This window comes from Micropterus salmoides, unplaced genomic scaffold, assembly GCF_014851395.1.
Source record: "Micropterus salmoides isolate LMB-PRFRI ecotype aquatic unplaced genomic scaffold, ASM1485139v1 Ms_hic_scaffold_12, whole genome shotgun sequence".
In the NCBI taxonomy this organism is placed as follows: Eukaryota; Metazoa; Chordata; class Actinopteri; order Centrarchiformes; family Centrarchidae; genus Micropterus; species Micropterus salmoides.
Window position 1 is genome coordinate 24,693,285 of NW_024040263.1, and position 14,092 is coordinate 24,707,376.

At 42.6% G+C, this 14,092-nt stretch overlaps 2 protein-coding genes across 2 annotated transcripts; one reads left to right on the forward strand and one right to left on the reverse strand.

Moving 5' to 3' along the window:
- The first annotated feature begins 3,186 nt into the window (after positions 1 to 3,186).
- krt15 (keratin 15) lies at positions 3,187 to 5,616 on the forward strand. The gene is made up of 7 exons (XM_038714174.1): positions 3,187 to 3,749; positions 3,991 to 4,073; positions 4,200 to 4,356; positions 4,486 to 4,647; positions 4,769 to 4,894; positions 5,047 to 5,264; positions 5,370 to 5,616. Exons 1-7 carry the CDS (start codon positions 3,249 to 3,251, stop codon positions 5,488 to 5,490), a joined length of 1,368 nt encoding a protein of 455 aa, XP_038570102.1. The 5' UTR covers positions 3,187 to 3,248; the 3' UTR covers positions 5,491 to 5,616.
- Positions 5,617 to 8,255: 2,639 nt separating this feature from the next.
- On the reverse strand, positions 8,256 to 11,919 carry krt98 (keratin 98). The gene is made up of 8 exons (XM_038714176.1): positions 11,513 to 11,919; positions 10,661 to 10,743; positions 10,349 to 10,505; positions 9,661 to 9,822; positions 9,396 to 9,521; positions 8,688 to 8,908; positions 8,532 to 8,542; positions 8,256 to 8,403 (listed from the first exon to the last, which is right to left on the reverse strand). Exons 1-8 carry the CDS (start codon positions 11,849 to 11,851, stop codon positions 8,306 to 8,308), a joined length of 1,197 nt encoding a protein of 398 aa, XP_038570104.1. The 5' UTR covers positions 11,852 to 11,919; the 3' UTR covers positions 8,256 to 8,305.
- Between the last annotated feature and the right edge of the window lie 2,173 nt (positions 11,920 to 14,092).

Genomic DNA, 14,092 nt, shown 5'->3' on the forward strand with positions numbered 1-14,092 from the left:
ATGTTTGTAGCAAATTCCACAGCAATCTTTCCTATATTTGTCAAGATATTTCACTCTGAACCACAAATATCAACATCAGGGTGACAATGGAGGGAAAAATCAGGTATCCAAGTCATTATCATCCTCCTGGGACCATGAATGTCTTTAAAAATGGCATGGCAATCCATCTGTTAGTTGTTGAGGTATTTCAGTCTGGACAGACAGATTGACAAAAAAGACTGGTGTATTTCAGGACCTGTAATGCCAACGCTCTCAGAAAAAGTGACAAAACGCAGTTATTTGACGCTAAAGGTACCTTTCAGCGTCTGTGTGAGACGCTCTGGGGCGTCCTGTACAGAGCGGAAGTGCTAGTTAGCTAGGGGTAGCTAGGTGTAGATAAAGGTGTTGACAGCCCCCCGAAGCCCCTACCCTTACCTACCATAACCATCAGAAATGTTAGTACCTAAATCGAAGTCACTGACTTTATACATGTCGACGGGCTAACCCAACAGCTGCTAACAGGTAGGGTTAGCCTCCCTTGTGGCAACGTAGCAAAGACGCTGAAGGCTACCTTTAGCGTAAAATCCTTACGCTTTGTCACGATGTCTGAAAGCGTCAGTTATGATACATTGAGATGAGAATGCGTTGAATGACCAGACTTAGGTCAGTGAAAATTGGTTAAGGTGAATTTTTAATAACTGTTTTTCCTAATTTCAGAAAAGGAAAGCTTTTGAAAATTTGGAAAAATTCAAATTTTGCAACTCAACCTTATCTTCCCAGAAGGTAACTTTACCTTCTTTAATGTGCAGAGCAGCATGAGGGCTGGTGCTATTGTTGCCTACCGAAAAATGACTCATTCGAGCTTTACATCATTTCTATTACACTGATTGCTATTCAAATGTATTTTTTAAATAAACATTAGCTGCAAGTTTTGTGATGTGTCAACATGAGTTCTGTATTATATTCCATAAAAGGTGAGCTATTCTTACAACTATTATAGAGAAAACATGAGTTTTATTGAGTCTTATGGGACTCACTGTTCACAGTGAAACATGTTTTTCAGTGCCTTAAATCTCTCAAACATTAACAGGTCATTGATTATTGTTGTTCTAACTCTGACACTAACATACAGTAAACTCTCCACAACATATTGTGTTTTTAAACTGCCCCACCTGTGCCACACCCTCATGTTATTCTATCACAAGGATGTCTGATTGCACAAATACAACACAGTGCATAGACTCTCTTGTGTTCAGCTGTAGTATGTGAACGCACATTTACACCAACACTTGGTTCTGCTGGTAGTGCAAAGGACATATAGTTAGGATGTGAGATTGGAAGCTTAATGTTTGAAAGGTTACAAATGTACATTTGCTTAGCTGTAAATTTCAGCAAATGTTTTGTTGCTACAGAATACTTGCAGGTGTGTAAGAACTGTATGGGTAAGAAGAATTTCTAATGTTGCACTTGACGTTTTGTTGGTCTTCAGATTAGTTATTTTTTATGTTAGGAGGAACAGAACTGGAGCTAGAGATATGATAGACCTTGGAAAATTTCCAGGCTCAGACAATACTGAACTGAGACACACTTTGACACTGACTTACAGTTACCCATAATTGTTTTCCTTTCTCCCTCCAAGATAGTATAAGACCAGGTGTTATCGTTTGTGACTTTACATTTTTTATATGTTTGTGCCCACGCGTTCATGCTGCACCAAGATCTTCTATGTCAACAACGATTTGTGTTGTAATGAAAAAACTTATATATTTGTAAGTAAGAACAACTGAGGCACAATGAGTTTATTCTTTCATTCATCAAAGTGAAGATCAACCAGAAGCTTTCTACACCAGCAGGTAAAATTGGGAATCACTCTTAAAAGAAAGACTTCGGGCATCTCACAATGGAGCAGTGAAACCCTTAAAGTGCGACTAAGCTGTACAGAGCTATACGTTACAGTGTGTCCACACAAGAAGTTGGTGTGTCGGTGTGAAAATGCTATCCCCAGAGCGACAAAACTATCTTCACTTTGTATATTACAGGGGTTTCAAACTAATCAGTATCTGGGACATTATTTATAGCCCTTTTAGCACATGCATGAGATGAGTTTGCAACCTCAAAATAAAAAGCAGCAGTGAAGAGAAACATCTGGGTTGTATTAATCTAAGCTCTGTGTATGCAGTCTGAAATGGTCTTTTTTAGTTCGAGGTAAAACAACTCTTTGTTAGATTTAACCACAAGCATTATTCTTACAATATGAATCCAAAACTGTAAAAGTTTAAAAGCCTGAGTTTCCTTCATTAAATCAACCTTTCCACATGCTTGATGTGAGCAGAATCCTCTGGAGTACTGTAAAAAAAATTGTGGAGAAATGGAACAAACAAGCAAGAGCTTGTTCCTGTTTGGGCATGATGCCCATGCCAACATGCAATGCCAAGATAAATAAATAACATGCAGACACATTTGTGGTGAGCTTTCCTGCAGTGCTGAGCCCAGTCTTGAATAAGATCGGGTATCTACTGACATCACGAGCGTCTATAAAAATCGCTTCTGACTGGCGACCCTGCAGGCTGTTAATAAGCAAATCAAAAGAGAATATTAAACTCTAAAGTTTATGATGTGAAACTATGGAAAAGAAAAGAGCTGATACTTAAAAGATAATTTTCATGCAAGATAACATGAGGTGTGTGCTGGCTGAAAGTCAAGTAAAAAAAACCATACTGATCCATTTTTTCAGTATTTACAGTTCTTGTTAACTTGGCAACCTAACAGGTTTGGCAAGCACAGTATTGCAGTCTTGCTCAAGAATTATGGCACAAATTCAATAAAGACACATCATAGATTAGACTGGGTAACTAACCTGAAGGGGGGGTGGCTGCTGACAATTCACAGCATACTTGGTAGAAACAAAAGATGGACGCCCTGTCTTCATGCACATTAACATGGAGCATGGGTTGAAAGGATGAATAATGAAACCATAATGTTTTGTATGAGGTTTGCAGGTAAATGTGAGGTTTCCTTTTGCAAACATAAGAGGATTAAGTTTAATCCTACTTTCTTTTTCTGATCGTTACACAAAATGAACTTGAAGAGTATGTGTGATGGGTGGGGCAGAGAAACCATTTTAAGTAATGCTCCTCCCTTCAGTCCTGCATGCCCACACCCACACCAGAGGCAGCCTTGTGCAGGATAAAAAGGAAACGGAGGCAAAGCTCTGCATCTGTCCATCTCATTCTCTTCAAGACAGGCAGACCTCCTGAGCAGTTTTCGCAATGTCTCTGAGATCAAGCAGTGCATATTCTTATAAAAGTAGCGGAGGTGGAGGCTTTGGTGGAGGCACAAGTGGAGGCTTTGGTGGAAGCACAAGTGGAGGCTTTGGTGGAGGCATGGTGAGGAGGTCATATGCTTCAAGTGTGCATGGTGGCGCAGGTGGCCAAGGAGCAAGAATCTCCATATCCTCCGGCGGTGGAGGCGGCTATGGCAGTGGAGGTGGCTATGGCGGCTACAGCGGTGGAGGTGGTGGAGGTGGTTTCAGCATGGGAGGTGGTGGAGGCTACGTTGGAGATGGTGGTGCTGATGTTGGGGCCAATGAGAAGGCCACCATGCAGAACCTGAACGACCGTCTGGCCTCCTACCTGGAGAAGGTGCGCACCCTGGAGAAGGCAAACACTGAGCTGGAGCTCAAGATCCGGCAGTTTTTGGAAAGTAAGACCTCCCCCACTGCCCGGGACTACTCAGCTTTCGAGGCCACCATTGCTGACCTGCAGGGAAAGGTATGTTCTGATTCCTAAATGAGATGCTTAAAAATGTCACAATGTAATTTAAGTACTTTAAGGAACTTTAACTTACCCCAAGTTGGATTGCAAATGCATGATTTTGTTTATACCATTAATGTCCTGATGTTACATGCAATGTTGTTGACAACCTACTTGCATAATTTGTTTGCAGTTGGAGACAGTTTGATGAAAAACTTAATTATAATTATGTAAAATGAAACATTGCTTCATCACACAGATCCAGAATGCCACCTGTACAAATGGAGGCATCTATCTGTCCATTGACAATGCTAAACTGGCCGCAGACGACTTCAAGAACAAGTACGTTTCAGGATGAGAGACAGAAACACATACAACACATAGTGAATACTCTGAAGCAATACATAGAAGGTGTACTGTATGTACTGATGTTAAAGTACAAATGTCTGATCTGTTGCTGCCCCACAGATATGAGAATGAGCTCGCCATGCGTCAGTCAGTGGAGGCAGATATCGCCGGTCTAAAGAGACTGTTGGATGAGCTGACGCTGGCCAGATCAGACCTGGAGATGCAAATAGAAGGCCTGAGGGAGGAGCTGATCTACCTCAAAAAGAACCACGAGGAGGTGAGACTCTTTACAGTCATCTGAGTGGATTTGCACTGCAATTCATTTGCTGTCTCAAAACGTAGAATAAAATGTACTCAAACAACTCAGCAAACATCCATCTCTTACCAAACAACTCTTATTCATCAGGAATTGGCAGCCATGAGGAACCAGATGAGTGGACAGATCAACGTGGAAGTGGACGCCAAACCGCAGGTAGACCTGTCCAGCATTATGGCTGAGATCCGTGAGGGGTACGAGAGCGTGGCCGCCAAGAACCAGAAAGAACTTCAAGCCTGGTTCCAATCAAAGGTAAGACTGGACCAAAGCCATGGTGGTGACATTTATTGAAGTAATTTCTCCTCCCCTACTAGACTGTTGTACGAACATAAGTTTTTACATTTCCACTGATGTTCTCCCCTCTGTATTGCAGTCAGAGGAATTGAACAAGGAGGTGGCGGTCAGCACAGAAGTTCTCCAGTCGTCAAAGTCAGAAATCTCTGAACTCCGTCGAACACTACAGGGCCTGCAGATTGAGTTACAGTCACAACTTAGCATGGTAAGTGATAATGATCCGGGACAAATCTTTATTCATCTTTGCAGTTACATTCTCTACCTATCCAATCCTCAGCAAGATGGATTTTCATGAATGTTTCATTGTATTCATTCTTTCTTTTCTCTGTCCCTCGTCTCTTCACCTTCCTCCTCCAGAAATCCTCCCTGGAAGGCACTTTAGCTGACACAGAAAGGCAGTTTTCCATGCAGCTCCAAAGCCTCCAGATGCAGGTCACCAGCCTAGAGGAACAACTGACAAATCTGCGTGGTGACATGGAACGCCAGAGCCAAGACTATAACATGCTGCTCGACATCAAGGCACGGCTGGAGATGGAGATTGCAGAATACAAGAGGCTGATGGACGGAGAGGGCAGGTAAAAAACAATTCTCTCCTTTCATCGTAAACCAATAACTAAGTCTTTAAATTGAAGCATTAAACATATTATTAACGCTTGCACTGTAATTCTTTCACTCCACAGTTTCAGCAGTTCAGGTGGCAGTTCCGGTGGCAGTTCAAAGAAAACCACTTCCAGGGTGATAGTGGTCACAGAGGAACTGAAGGACGGCAAGCTGGTGTCCTCCTCTACAACCACCAAATAATCTGTCTCACGCAGCAAACCCAACACAAAGGGGCAACTCCTGAGGACCACAACCACAACTTGTTAACCTAATACTACCTTCACATACACATGTGAATGCAATAAATGGCTGCCAGTTTGCTGACTACCATGTTGTCGTTTTTTGTTTGACTTATTTGTGTCTTAATTCCAAACAATGTCATTATAGTGGGATTGTTATGGCATGAACCAAAGGTCTGTGACAGATATGTGTGAAAAACATGCTCAGAATAGCTTGAGGCTGGCACAGGGTCAGCCACATTATGTCCTGCATTTCAAAAAATAGAGAAATTGAGGCAGTGAATATATTGTGGGGTTGCTAATATGCATCCTGAGGCTAGTTGGGAACATCTAAGCAAATAGAGTAATAAAGCTCTCCCTGCTCCTCAACAATTTCCCCTGAGATTCCAGTGAGTTCAGGAAGCCCCAGAGGCAACACAGGCTTGATCAGCAGTATAACACTACAGTCGTACAGCTCTGAAGCAGAGTGTGTGTTCACAAACACCATGCATGCTTAGCATTTTTCACCAATAATTCACAACTATACAATGTACCAATGTAGCCTTAACGTCTCATAACTAGTCTCTGGTTGTTAGACTGGACTGGCAACTTGTCAAGGAAGGGGGGAGTTTGCTTTACTTTCCCCCACTGCATGCCGGGATAGGCCCCAGTCCCTCATAACGCTGATTAAATCTGCACAAAACAACATTAGGCCACTGGGGGGCAGAGTACGTGTGTATTTTAAGTACTGGTACCAGAGAGCACTCTTTTTTTCCCAGTGCTTTGGCTTTCCTAGGCTCTATGAAAACCAATATAAAATATCAAAATGAATCACTTTGATGAGTCCAGTAAAAAGTTGCACAGATATATCTTTTATGGAAAAATGATAACATTTTCACTTCATGTGTCGTAGGAACACACTCAGTCCTAAAACAATATACCACGATCAGCCGTAACATTTTGACCACCTGCCTAAAAGGTCCCCCTTTTGCTGCCAAAGCAGTTCTGATCCGTCAAGGCATGGACTCCATTAGACCTCTGAAGGTGTGCTGTGGTATCTGGCACAAAGACGTTAGCAGCAGATCCTTTAAGTCCTGTAAGTTGCAAGGTGGGGCCTCCATGGATTGGACATATTTGTCCAGCACATCCCACAGATGCTTGATTGGACTGAGATCTCATTTGGAGGCCAAGTCAACACCTTGAACTTGCTGTTGTACTCCTGAAACCATTCCTGAACCATTTTTGTTTTGTGGCAGGGTGCATTACACAAAGCATCACACTGCCTTCGCTGGCTCGGATTCTTCCCATAGTGCATCATGGTGCCATGTGTGCCCCACATGCACCCAGCCATCCACGTGATGTAACAGAAAACTTGATTCCACAGACCAGGCCACTTTCTTCCATTACTCCGTCGTCCTGTTCTGATGCTCACATGACCATAGTAGGTGCTTTAGCAGTGGACAGGGGTCAGCATGGGCACCCTAACTGGTCTGGGGCTACGCAGCCCCATACACAACAAACTGCGATGCTCTGTGTGTTCTGACACCTTTCTGTCAGAACCAGCATTAACTTTTTCAGCAATTTGAACTTCAGTGGCTAGTCTGCTGGATCGGTCCACACAGGCCAGCCTTTGTTTCCCACATGCATTAATGATATGTATATGGCCAACATTACAGTGCAGGTCTGCAAAATAAGGTCCCCCAACACTTTAAAGAATTTCACATCGTGTCCGTTTGGGAACAATCTGGGAACATTATAAGGCAACGTCTTTGACACCAGCAGGAATGTTATCAAAATGTTCTAGGAAAGTAAAATGTCTGGCTGGGTATCTGTATAACAGTGAAGTAGTAGCATCAATAGAAGACCACCGATGATTGAAGTGATTTTTGAGACACTACTGCTTATAACATGACATTTATTCATTTAACTGACACTTTTATCCAAAGCGACTTACAATCGCTATATGTGTCAGAGGTCGCACGCCTATGGAGCAACTAGCGGTTAAGTGTCTTGCTCAGGGACACATTGGTGTCTCACAGTGGATTCGAACCCTGGTCTCTCACATCAAAGGCAGAGTCTCGACTGAAAACTAAAGGGGACAGAGCGTTTGCTGTCAGGGCCCCGAGGCTCTGGAACAGCCTGCCCGAGGAAATCAGGTCAGCTGAGTCAGTGAACTCTTTCAAGTCCCTTCTTAAAACATACTTTTATAGGAGAGCCTTTCCCGATCTTATTTGACTTTATTTTATCCCTTTTATTTTATTGTATTTTACTAATTTTATATTTATCTTAAACGTGTATTTTAGTCTTTTCAATGTTTTCATGCTTTTATCTTGTATTGTTTTTGTATTATTGTCTCTTGGGTATTATTGTCTTTACACTTGTCAAAGCACTTTGTAATTTGTTTTTGAAAAGTGCTCTACAAATAAAGATTATTATTATTATTATTATTAATATCGAGATCTTTTCTATGACACCTTATCTCGTAATTATGACATCTTTTCTCGTACTGGTCCACTTCAAGCACTGGAATAATTCTCTGTGGGTTCATTACTGCAACAGAGGCTTTCTCACAACATGTATTTGTTCCATTGTTAATATAAAAATCTTGATTAGCTTTTAGAATACATGGATGATTAAGTTCACGATATTGGCACCCGTTTGGAATATGTATTCATTATTCATCAGTTAGGGACGATACTAAAAATGTGGAGTGTTCTGTTCATTATGAAATTACAACACACAAGAAAGTTTAATTCAACTGCATGATCTTTATTGATTTTCACTAATGCTTCAGTCCATCAATGAATCTCCTTCACGTCCATACCAACGGTCTGGCTGCTCCCGACCACCTTTCCATCCACAACTGTCTCCACCACTGTGATTACCTTTTTGACCACTAAGGAGAAGGAAAGAAACAGCATAAATTAGCAAATAACATCACATTTCTTAAACCCAGTATAAACTTAAGTAGCAACTTAAAGATAAAATAAGAATCATACTGTATGTGAGTGAAAAATTGCTTACCTTTTTTGGTACTGGTAATGGAGAGAACATGAAAGAACAAAATATTAGTCTGGAACATATCTACAGTACATTGTCATTTAGTGTTAATGTGAAATATTGTTTCTATATATTCTCTATTCGTCCAGTCAGTGTTTCTCTCTCTTCATCACGTCTCACCTCTCATCCTCCCCATCCAGCAACCTCCTGTACTCTGCGATCTCCAGCTCCAGCCGGGTCTTGAGGTCCAGCAGCATGTCATACTCCTGCTTGTTGCTGGCGATGTTGCTGTGGAGCTGGGATAGCTGAGCCTCCAGGCTTGTGACCATGTTCTGGAGGCTTGCTAGCTGTGCAGCGTAGCGCTCCCGAGTCTCTGCCAGGTTGCCCTCCAAAGACGCTTTCTGTTGCGGTCGAAGGAAGAAGTTGTTAGGTGAGGAGGTGATTAAATGAGATGAGATGTCACTTCAAATCTGCTGCAAGACATGCTGGTGCGAGTGTGTAACTTGCATCAAGTGGTTCCCTTATTTTCTTTCTTGCCAAGAGTTCAATGAAAAGATTGATACCACTCAGATGTTGGGGTTATTATTACTATGGGGAGTATTTTTGGCCAGGCACAGTAGCTTCCTGGAGGTGCTGGGAGTTATTGGACGTCCTTTATGCCAACAAATAAGGTAAGCAGCAGCTGACTGTAGCATCATATGTCATTCAATGTACACATGAAGGTGGTATCAAACTTCTCTTCTAACTCTTGGCAACAAAGTGAATCTGTGTATTTCCCAAATTTTCCTAAACCATCTGTAGTTATCTCTGTGTAGTAGAATAGTAGTAGTAAAAGAGTGTCAAATTCAATAGATAATTAATCTTTATTGTTAATATATGTTGACGTACCATGCTCAAATGGGACTGCAGTTCGATCTGAAGCCTTTGGAAAGTGCTCTTCAGGTCCTTAATCTCTGTGCGGGATGTTGTCAGAATCTCTGTGTGGGTGATCACTTCCTGCTCCACTGCTGCAATCTGGGAAACGTTAATTGTTTTACCCAACAATTATAAAAGAGTACAGACATGCTATCAAGATCAATTCAAACATTAAACCCAATTTAATTCTTTAAAGGTTAAAGAAGTGGCTTTTTTCTACGCCGTTGTAACATTTCACCTTGTTCTGGTACCACGCCTCAAGCTCCTTGCGGTTCTTGCCTATTACGCCCTCGTAGTGTTCCCTGATCTCTGACATAACCAGGTTCAGGTCTACAGAGGGAGAAGCATCCACGGACACGTTGACCTGGCCGCCCATCTGACTCCTCAGCAGACCCATTTCCTGCAGGGGTCAAAGGACAACACCTCAGTCAGTCAGTCCAACAACTTAAAATAATGTGATATTTTTTGTATGCATGCTTTTGGTTCTTTGATCTGTGTTAACTGTGTATGTGTGTGTGTGTGTGTGTGTGTGTGTGTGTGTGTGTGTGTAAGACAAACAGTGACAATGAGCTAATGGAGGGAGAGAAGAATTCATGGAAGTGTAAAGAAGAGAGGCAGCGCTGGGAAGAGGGAGAAAGCGGCAGACCTGTTTATAAAAACATGACCTAACGTGGGATTTCCTCTGTGTTATCAGAAGTAAGACAGAGGTCCTTTGTGCACATTCTGACCAGCTTAGGCCCCAATAGATGGCTGTGATAAATAGTGACAACTTTGTCTTTCAGTGAATAGCTGCTGTGTTTAGCTCCCTCCTGGTGGATGCTGATGAGCAGTGTTCGATTAATGCTGTTAATCTGCCATGTATAAACCTTTGCTTGGTTAAAAATGGGCGTGCCACTTCTCGCTGTGCCTCATCTCTACACTCTCACCTCTTCGTGGTTCTTCTTGAGCGTGATGAACTCGTCCTTCAGGGCCTCATACTGACTCTCCAGATCCATTCTGGCCAGGTTCATCTCATCCAGCACCCTCTTCAGTCCTGTGATGTCTGCATCCACAGCCAGCCTCATGGCCAGCTCGTTCTCATGCCTGAAGGGATGAACAGGTCAGAGAGGTTTAAGTGGGTCATTTAGTCAATTACAAGCTGTCAGTTAGACAGGAGTTCAGGCTTGTGCATGTGAAGTTTCACCTATGTGGCAGTGCAGAGAGAGGCGGGGGCAGAAACACATGGAAAATACACTCACTTCATTTTGAAATCATCAGCAGCCAGTTTTGCGTTGTCAATATCCAGGATTGTCTTGGCATTGAGTCTAGAGGCAGTACAAATCTGAGGACAGAAAAAAAAGGGAAACAAGTCAGAAAACATACAGTGGAGCGCATGTTTCATACAGCTTGTCATACAGTTTTATTCTACACAGCAGACCCACAGATGTGGCATTTTTGAGACCCTTATGGATGCCAATATACTGATTTATATATTGGTTAATATTCAGTTTCTACACTTGAAACTCTGGAGGGATCCCTTAAAAATGTGGTTCTTAAATATTTGTAACAAACAATTATACAACTATGTTGGTAAAAATGGAGTAGCACACATGCCACAAAACGTAAATATTAACATATACATAAACAAAATAATGTTATATTTTAATGGTTAAAACACATTTTTAGCTTAAATGAAGACAAATACGCATGCAGCCTTTGCAGAACTGATGTACTGTAAAATACTGGCTCATCTGATCAATTTGCGGATACACCAGTTGGGCTCTACTGTAAACCTACACTGCATGTTTTTGTAATCACTGTAACACTGAACACTGTTGGCAGGATGTGACGCACAATTGGACTGAATCTGACAGTCATGGAAAGTACCATCTTACTGCTTCCTGATAAGATGGCCAACTTCTAAACCATGGCAATGATGCGTTTACTGGCTCTCTTTTTCAAATGTCAACTGTCATGAAAGCACGTACAGTACATACCAACAGATTCCCCCCACCCACCTTCACACACTCACAGGAATGTCAACAGCTGAAAGGTGAGGAGAGGAAGATAACAGAAAACACTTTCAACCATATCTGTCTCCATCCTCTTACCTTGTTTTTCAGGTCACTGATGATGGCGAAATAGCTGGTGTAGTCGTGGGAGATGACAGTTCTGCTCTGGTACCACTCTCTGATCTGCTTGTCCAGGCGTTCGTTCTCCTTCTCCAGCGTGCGCACCTTCTCCAGGTAGGAGGCCAGACGGTCGTTCAGGTTCTGCATGGTGGCCTTCTCGTTGGCCCCGACATGGATGTCCAGGCCATCAGACAGGTTGAATCCTCCTGAGGATGGTGCGTAGCTCATCTGGGCTGAGGAGATGCGGGTGCCACGGCCGCCTGCTCCACCGTAGACACTGATGGTCTTCTGGCCGTAAGATCTGGTGCTGAACGACATGGTTGGTAGGTCTGGATCTGGACCAGGGTAGGATTACTGGCGTTGATTCGCAGTTGAAAGCATCACTTTGGTCTTCTTGTTTATATAGCTGCCACACACAGCAAAGTGGGAGGGGCTAGTGGGGTGGATGAAAGGGAAGAATGCGGCTGACAGGCTGACCCCCTATTCCTTTACGCTATCTCTCCTTTAGCAGGGGTGTGGTGACAGGTGGGATGGGGTTTATCTGCCTTTTTTCAGGTTGGACTCGTGATTCCACATTTTTTCGTTTCTCAGTGAGAGGGCATACACTGAATACCTGTTTTCCTGAACCTTTTGCAGTTTGTAATTGCAGCCTTTCTTGAACAAGCAGGTTTAGAGACACAAACACATACATTTAAAAGAAGGCTTTCTAGAGACTGCTATGTGTAGCTATCTTGTAAAATATTCACTCATAGCAGTGACAAAAATGACACATACCAGCGACAATTTCACCTCGGTGAAACCTGGTTGAGGGCAAGGCATTTCTAAGATAGCCATGGTTATTTTTGGCACATAATAAGCAAGATCTTCAAGATTGTGTTGATTAAGAATGATACATTGTATTTATGCAGGGATTTATATTTTTAATCAAGTTTTATACACCCAGTAGCGCCCAGCCTAAATGGACTTACAGGAAGCTTGGATAAGGACAAGGAAAAGGATATTTCTGTTTCCGTTCCACATGTTATAAAGGAAAGGGAACGAAATGAGGTACTCACGTCCTGGTGCAGGTAACAGCAATTATTAAACCAAGAAAAAAAGCCCATTAAATATACCATTAAAATAATATTAATAGATAATATATAAATATAAGTAAAAAAATCTCAAATATAACAAGGTGGCCAAGTGGGCCCAAAAGTGCAGCAGTGCATCAGTCTCACAGCATCAGGGAAGAAGCTGTTCGTTAGCCTTGTGGTTCTGGCCCTGATGCTGCGTAGCCTCCTGTTTGATGGGAGGAGCCAGTCAACTAGTCCGTTTGCAGGGTGGGCAGAGTACCTCATCCCACAGAAGGCCTTTGGAGGGGTAGACTGCTGCCCCTGATCTTCTGTGCAGTCTTTACCAGCCGCTGCAATGTCTGTCGCTCTGCAGCAGTGATGCAGGAGGTGAGAATGCTCTCCACCACACAGCTGTAGAAGGAAGTGAGGACCAAAGTGCCAAGGCCAGCGCTCTTGATCTTCCTCAAAAAGCAAAGGCGTTGGTGGGTCTAGTGAGGTTATCTGAGACGTGCGCCCCCAGGTCTTTAAAGCAGGCGACCATCTCGATAGCTGCTCCCCTGAAACACAGTTACACTGAGCAATCATAAGTAAACTGTGTGTACAGTAGTGGGCCCAGAACGCATCCCTGAGGGGAACTGGAGCTGAAGACGAGATGTTCTGGATTCTAATGGACTGGCATACTTTTCAGTATGTCTATTGGGGTTTGTGGGATGATGGTGTTTAAAGGCAGAACCTGCTTACATTACCCACAGAGGCAAGATAAAACAAAAAGAAAGTAAGCAGAACACGTGGTACTGTGTCTATATGTGTCAAAACACATCATATATTAACTTAAAAATCACAGTGCTATCATGCTGTGCTGGTTTGCCTCTAGCAAAACTGTGTCAAGTCAAACACATTGTATGTAACCGTGCTCTTTAATCTACATTCATCGGTCATGTCAAACAGGAAAGGCTGAACTCAAAGATTACCTTAGAATGAACAGCAGAATATATAAGTGTCACGTGGCACTGGTGGCCATTTCTGTCCTCCTCTGTGACGATACAGGAAGGCAGTCAGGCAGCCCTGCTATGTTGTTCAAAGAGATAACAGGAAAAAACAACAACAAGGTGATCATTTTCTACTGGCATGAGAATGGGCTTCTGTGATGGGTAGCATAGGAGCCATACTGCCTGTTTTCCTCCAAGCCACAGGGAGCATGATGGTGCGAGTGTGTAACACATGGTGTTGTGTGGTAAGGCCGATGCTGGCCTCAGCCTATTTAGGTTCCTGTATTGTTGCAAAAAGGTGGTTGTTAATTGAAGAAGAGGAGCAAACAGTTTTTAACTGTGCTCAGATTATTGCACTCTGATTATGTTGTTTATTCTACTTTATATTACGTATTATTTATTGTAAGTGGACGCAGGAAATAAACGCCTTAAAACTGCAAACTTTGGGAAAAGATTGGACATCGTTTTTCGGGTACACGTTAGAAACAATAAATCAATTAACAACCAGTAGCAACTAA